The sequence below is a fragment of the Podarcis raffonei genome, chromosome 11 (assembly GCF_027172205.1).
Source record: "Podarcis raffonei isolate rPodRaf1 chromosome 11, rPodRaf1.pri, whole genome shotgun sequence".
Taxonomy (NCBI): domain Eukaryota; kingdom Metazoa; phylum Chordata; class Lepidosauria; order Squamata; family Lacertidae; genus Podarcis; species Podarcis raffonei.
In genome coordinates, this window is record NC_070612.1 from 52,230,051 (window position 1) to 52,237,837 (window position 7,787).

At 40.3% G+C, this 7,787-nt stretch overlaps 1 protein-coding gene across 1 annotated transcript in view; it reads left to right on the forward strand.

Moving 5' to 3' along the window:
* The window catches only part of ROR2 (receptor tyrosine kinase like orphan receptor 2), a 159,742-nt gene extending 156,344 nt beyond the window's left edge, over positions 1-3,398 (forward strand). The window contains exon 9 of the mRNA XM_053409288.1: positions 316-3,398. Coding sequence (XP_053265263.1) covers positions 316-1,755 — 1,440 coding nt within the window. The 3' untranslated portion in view covers positions 1,756-3,398. The remainder of the gene's footprint in view (positions 1-315) is intronic.
* The last annotated feature ends 4,389 nt before the right edge of the window (positions 3,399-7,787 follow it).

Sequence of the window (7,787 nt, forward strand, 5' to 3'; positions counted from 1 at the left end):
TTCCCTGTAACATCGCTTTCTAGAACATGAGGAAAAACATAAGCCACTGGGATGATCCTGTTGATAAACGCATGGCAGTTTCTTTTACTTGCTGCTTTAAGACTATTGAAATACTCAGACATGAAATATTTTGTCCTGTATGTGAGTTTGTAAAACAAATGAGATCCCTTTGAGTATAAACGTAAGCCGAATGCACACTTTGATCCATAGCTTTCTTCTTGTGAGAACCACCTAATAATTTGCAACATTTTACTTTGATTTAGAATGGAACTATTAAGAGAATGATTTTATTTTATTATTATGTTTTATTTTCAGACTAAGCTGAAAGAGATCAGTCTCTCCACAGTGAGGTTCATGGAGGAGTTGGGCGAGGAGAAGTTTGGGAAAGTTTATAAGGGTCACCTGTTTGGTACAACGCCAGGCGAGCAGACGCAGACAGTTGCCATCAAAACCCTCAAGGATAAAGCCGACTTAGCCCTCCGGGAAGAATTTAAACATGAAGCGATGATGAGGTCAAGGTTACAGCACCCAAATATTGTTTGCTTACTGGGAATAGTGACGAAAGAGCAGCCCATTAGTATGATTTTTAGCTACTGTTCCCATAGCGACCTGCATGAGTTTTTGGTTATGAGATCCCCTCATTCTGACGTCGGCAGCACTGATGACGACAAGACCGTGAAGTCCACATTGGAGCCAGCAGATTTTTTCCACATTGTGACTCAGATAGCGGCAGGGATGGAATACCTGTCAAGCCATCACGTCGTCCACAAAGATTTAGCCACTAGAAATGTATTGGTGTTTGACAAACTCAGTGTGAGAATATCCGACTTGGGCCTTTTCAGGGAAGTCTATTCTGCTGACTACTACAAACTCATGGGGAATGCTCCTCTGCCTATACGGTGGATGTCCCCCGAGGCAATCATGTATGGCAAGTTTTCCATTGATTCCGACATCTGGTCCTACGGAGTGGTATTGTGGGAGATCTTCAGCTACGGCTTGCAGCCTTACTGTGGCTATTCCAACCAAGATGTCATCGAAATGATAAGAAACAGGCAGTTTTTGCCGTGTCCCGACGACTGCCCTGCGTGGATGTACTCACTGATGTTGGAATGTTGGAACGAATTTCCCAACCGAAGGCCAAGATTCAAAGACATCCACAACAGGCTGAGAACCTGGGGGAACTTGTCGAATTACAACAGCTCGGCACAAACGTCCGGGGCGAGCAACACCACGCAAACCAGTTCCCTCAGCACAAGCCCCGTTAGCAATGTCAGCAACACTAGGTACGTTGGACCAAAGCAGAAAGCGCAAGCTTTCCCTCAGCCACAGTTCATCCCAATGAAAGGACAGATACGGCCGATGGTTCCACCACCTCAACTCTACATTCCCGTGAATGGTTACCAACCGATGCCGGCCTACGGAGCTTATTTGCCCAATTTTTATCCCGTGCAGATCCCGATGCACATGGCTCCTCAGCAGATGGCTCCTCAGATGATTCCAAAACCAGGCTCCCATCACAGTGGCAGTGGTTCCACAAGCACGGGATACGTAACAACCGCTCCCTCCAATGCCTCGGTGGCGGACAGGGCTGCTCTGCTGACTGAAGGTGCAGATGATGCTCACGCCGCAGAAGATGTTGCTCAGAGTCTGGTCCAGGAAGAGGAGGAGGAAGAGGGCTCAGTGCCCGAGACAGAATTATTGGGTGATAATGACACTCTTCAGATGGACGAGGCAGAATTCCAGACAGAAGCCTAGAGGTGTTGCCTTACTACAAAGACAAAATGGGGCACGTCTTCAGTCCACTGGAGACTGTTGTCCTTTTGACTTGCATAGTCAATGTGCTCCCCTCCCCCTTTGGACTTTTACACACACTATAATCCAAAACCACCTGAGATGCAACAATAATGACATATCATGTTTAAAGGATTTTTCTTTCCGGCAGATGTATGCAAATATGAAGATTGGGAATTGCTGTTTCTGAATCTAGGGTTGATTGCAGTTTTTGCAGGGAGGCTGCTTTTATAATATACTGTTGCTGTGCAACAGAAAGTGGAAATGCATTGCACATCATGTATATCTTGAACTCTGATTGTAATTTTTTTTTAAAGAATTCTGGCAAAATCAGTAACCAAAAAAAGAGAGAGAGAGAGAGTTGGTCAACAATAACACACAGGGTTGTTCTGTATGTGGAAAAGTGCTTAAGGTATAAGGGACATCCTACAAACAGAATCTTTGTCTTTTTGATAGAATTGATTTGCAGGGGGGTTATTCAAATATAGGTAAGAAGAGACAGGTAAGAATATTCTTCCAAATTTGAAATATAGCTGAAGTTCAGGTAAGAAAGCAGAATGACTGGTATATCTTAGTGACTGAGCATTGCATCCCGCCCCCCGCCCCCCCCGCTGAAGAAGTGAATTGATTTCCATTATAAAGGAATGGAAGTATAACATACATTTTAGCAGCAAATATATTTTTCTAACTAAAGTAAGTGACCTGGTAGGCTTTGCACTAACTGAATAAGCCAACCTCTTTTGCCTGTTGTGGTCAAATCTTGATAAAGGGCTCAGAAATACATTAGCACATATTATTGATCGTGTTGATCAATAAGAATTTTAAACTCATTTTGAATTTAGTTAAAAAGGTGCTAGAAAAACACATACCCTCCTTTGTTTTTCTTTTTAAAAAGAACCTTTTTAGAGATTGTAGATCTTTAAAGACCAAAATAAGCAATATTGTATAGAATGTGTGGATACATGTTTGATGCTTTTTGGTGAGATGAATCATGTACAGACTTTGAAATGTAATTTATGTTTTGTTACATTTTATATGGGTTTTTTATTGCAGCATTTGGATCTTTGAAAAGAATGCCTATATAACTTAACCGTTTACATTATGCTTTGTAATATTTTATTGGGATTGGGATTTGTATGCTTTGATATGTTGATAAATACTGGTCCAAACATTTCATAGCCATACATTTCATACATTCTGTAATATAAATATTCCCTGAATTGTATTATAATGTAGCTACATATACATTGTAGTTCTAGGCTGTAAATCCATCACATGGACTATCTAAGAAAGCAGCACATAAATATTTGATTAATTTGTAAGATGTTGTAAAAAGAAAAAAGAAAAAAAATACACTGTAAATGTGGAAATTCTCATTTCCATTCTGCCATGTTTTACCATAATAAACTGTGCCTTTGCGAAGTACATTTGGGTTACGTGAAGCACACATTGCAATTTGCAGCCTGTCTTAGTAACAGGAACTGCTTAACTGGTTTCCAGTTTATCTCTTGAAATTTGCTATGCACTGGTAGGTAAACAATGAAAAGCTCTCTTGCTTGTTAATATAAATGTGAGTTGGAGAATATCAATAAATCATACAAATAAAATTGAAGTTTATTTAGTTTATTAAATGTGTTGATGACCTTTGATACTGTAATGCAGCTCAATTTAAGAACTTTCTCTTCCTGTGCGCCCGTTTTCTTATTCATGAGCATTGCCATGGTGGCACAAAGAGAATTGTATGCCCAGAGTCCAATATGGGAGACCAATTCATTCATTCGTTCATTTTAAATGAATGTTTTGCATCCAAGCGGTGCCCCTCTGTCGACTGAAAATTATCTCATTTGCTGGAGCTTTCCACCAAAGGATTGGGGACTAAGGCGATCTTCAGCGATCTTGTGCCACCTTCCATGCTGTTCCGAAAGATCCTTCAAACCTCTGGAACAGATCTGGGTTAGGGATGACAAGAAAGGAGGGGAATTGTTGAAGATCCCTGTTCTGTTGATGGAAGAATCCACTGGGTCAAAGAGCCTTCCATCCATAGTTCATACTAACAGGAGACAACCTGAGGACATCTCAATAGCTTTACAATGCAATAAATACACTAGTGGCCAAAATTGTGGAAACCTTTTGGGAAAAGTGTATTTCTGAGGTTTGATTACTCACGCCACCACCTTTTTTGGAGTAATACCATAAAATTACATATCAGTGGAAAGATAACTTAATGAAGAAGGTAATGCAACAAAGTGTGTCCAATTATCTGTATTCTATCAAAAGTTATAGCCAAATAACCAGAAAAAGGAAGCACAACTTTCTTAGGTTGATATGCAGTAGCTTTTCTTCATTTGAATGTAGCCAATGAGCATGAATGTTTAGAGAGCCAATTATGTGTTGTTGTTGTTTAGTCGTTTAATCATGTCCGACTCTTCATGACCCCATGGACCAGAGCACGCCAGGCACTCCTGTCTTCCACTGCCTCCCGCAGTTTGGTCAAACTCATGCTGGTAGCTTAAAGAACACTGTCCAACCATTTTGTCCTCTGTCATCCCCTTTGTGCCCTCCATCTTTCCCAACATCAGGGTCTCTTCCAGGGAGTCTTCTCTTCTCATGAGGTGGCCAAAGTATTGGAGCCTCAGCTTCAGGATCTGTCCTTCTAGTGAGCACTCAGGGCTGATTTCCTTCAGAATGGATAGGTTTGATCTTCTTGCAGTCCATGGGACTCTCAAGAGTCTCCTCCAGCACCAGAATTCAAAAGTATTAATCCTTCGGCAATCAGCCTTCTTTATGGTCCAGCTCTCACTTCCATACTGGTAAAACCATAGCTTTAACTATACGGACCTTTGTTGGCAAGGTGATGTCTCTGCTTTTTAAGATGCTGTCTAGGTTTGTCATTGTGTTATGAGCCATCAAACCTCGGAAATACACTTTCCCCAAAAGGTTTCCACAATTTTGGCCACTAGTGTGAATAAATCCCATAAGCACTGAGATGTTTTCTGAAAATGTTTTGAAGGTGCTTTAGTGCCCACTTCTTTGGTCACTAATGTCTGAATTTTTGACTTATAGGACATCGGTACTTATTGCTGAACTCTTAACTACACTGTTGGAATAATGGGAGCCGCTCTTGCCTAACATAGTAGGTTACCTAATTCTTACCAGAGAACTCCTTACTCGTTGCATCATCGTTGACTCCAGCAGTATTTTTGGCCACCAACCTTCAGGAGGCCAATAGACTTCCAACCTTATTTTTTGTTGAACTAATCTCAGACACATATCTAACCAGGAGGAAGAATTTGACTGAAGACATGCTTTCCATATATGTGCTAGATTCCAAATCTGGAAGAAAAAAATAGGAGGCACATAGGAACATTGCCGACCTTACAAATTTTAGATCCCCAGCCATTGGTGGCATCTCTGTATAACAAGCCCATTGGTCAAAATTCCATCTCTAGCAATTTTGTACACTTCTGATAATTGCGTCTTGTTCCTGTCTGATGCCCTAATTTAGCTACTGAATCCATAAACAACTTCTTCATTTTATAAACATTTATTTGCACAGGAATTTTTAAGGATGGATTTTGAGTCAAAAAACAAGGTGTTGTCTATTTTAATTCACTTCTTCATTGCTCCCAATACAGATTTGTTCAATTTCCTTTTCACACAAAAAGTCCAAAAGGAGTTCTCTAATTATTATAATTAATACAGGCCAGCAATGTCTTTTCTCTAATTGAACGTATCACCTTTGCCTCCGGTAACTTCAACAACCATGTCTCCATATTAAACAATAATAAATATTTCTGTCTTTGTCCATATAGTAATCTCTCCGCTGTGATCATATATTGAGATATTATTCAAATATATTGAGATATTATTCCATAGTTTTTGTTATATAGCCATTAATTTGCACCCAGCTCTTTATCTTCAGTTCCCATTTCCTGTTGTGTTTGCCATGGTATTCCATCCTTATCTTTTAGAAACACTTCCATTTATGCTTCTTCATTTCTTTTCCCTAGTAAAGCACCAAAGATTTGATAGCTTTTTTCCTCTGAGTTCACTCCAAGTTGCCAGATCTCTCTCCATCCACGACAATTTCACTGTTTGGCTGTTTCATTCCTCCAAACACCACAGTGAAGGAGAAGAAAGTCCTAAAAATGGTACAGGCTTAGGGCATAAAGTTAAAGCACCAGTTCACAGCCAGAATTTAAAAGTAGCTGCTGATGTGTGGAAACATCAATCATCAATAGTTTTAAAAAGGAAGGGACTTTCTTGAACAGGCATCTTGATGGAGATGCATATGGTAAGTTCATTAAGGAATTTAAAAACCTAACTAGAAGCTTCATTCTGTTGCAGAAATATTATCCTTTTAATACAATGATGGGGATTGAGTTGGAAATACATGCTCAGCTAATATTTTCTTAATTTTAATGACTTCTGAAATGAATTTTCTGTTTGAAGTGAAACACTGAAAATTGTGTTTGATGCATTAATTTTTGCACTCCACTTTTCAGCTGCCACATGTGTTTCACTGTTGAATAAGAATATCTTACAATTATGTTCATTTAAAGTGATTTAATTCTCAGAAGGCTTGAGGCACTTAGTACTGTTGAATTATCTTTCAAATTACCCTCAGAATTAAACAGATGTAGTATGACAACAGTCTGCCGCTCAACTGTAGCAACAGAATTGGGTAGTAACAGAAAGGCGTTGCCATAACTTTGGATTATTAACCTCCCAAAAACTGTCCTAATGGAGGACAGAACTCTATTAACCCTAGTTGCCAGTGAGAGACTTTTAAGTATTTTATTTTTTTTATACACCAAGCATGGAGGAGTGAGGCACAACAAGTGAAGGTGATATTCTGAATCACAGCAGTGGTTCACAATTATTTTTTTTATGGAGTAACCCCATGAACAAAGTATTATTTCTTGGACTTATGAACAAGCGTCCATAGCATCTAGGGCTTTAGGTACCTGTGGCAACCATCAGTTCCATTAGCTACAGGCAGCATCAGATTCCATTCCAATCCTCTCCCCTCTGGCAATTCAAAGCTTACCATCTTGGCTAATAATAATAATAATATTTCTGCCCTACCCATCTGGCTGGGTTTCCCCAGCCACTCTGGGTGGCTCCCAACAGAATATTAAAAACACGATAAAACATCAAATATTAAAAAAACCCTAAACAGGGCTGCCTTCACGTGTCTTCTAAAAGTCAGATAGTTGTTTATTTCCGTGACATCTGATGGGAGGATGTTCCACAGGGCTGGCGCCACTAGATTTTAATAGATCTTAGCTAGTTTATTTGGAGTCATGTATCACCTGTACATCATTTGAAGGTGAACCGGACACTACAATTAATCCAAAATGTGGCAGCTAGACTGGTGACTAGGAGTGGCCGGCAAGACCATATAACACTGGTCCTGAAAGACCTTGGCTCCCAGTACGTTTCGGAGCACAATTCAGCGTGTTGGTGCTGACCTTTAAAGCCCTAAACAGCCTTGGCCCAGTATACCTGAAGGAGCATCTCTACCCTAATTGTTCAGCACGGACACTGCGGTCCAGCTCCGAGGGTTTTCTGGTGGTTCCCTCACAGTGAGAAGTGAGGTTACAGGGAACCAGGCAGAGGGCCTTCTCAGTAGTGGCACCTACCCTCCCATCGGATGTCAAGGAAATCAACAACTATCTGACTTTTAGAAGACATCTGAAGGCAGCCCTGTTTAGGGAAGTTTTTAATGTATGATGTTTCATCGTGCTTTTAATATTCTGTTGGGAGCTGCCCAGAGTGGCTGGGGAAACCCAGTCAGATGGGTGAGGTATAAATAAGAAATAATAATTATTATAATTACTACTACTACTACTTGGGAGCTCCCAGCCAGAGTTCAGTAGGGAAGAAGGGATCATCCTTATTATCTGTGAGAGTTTGGTTTTGTCACAGCCTTTGTGAGAGAAATAAAGCCTGGAAGAAATAAGCTCCTATTTGCCCTATATATGGGGACTTAG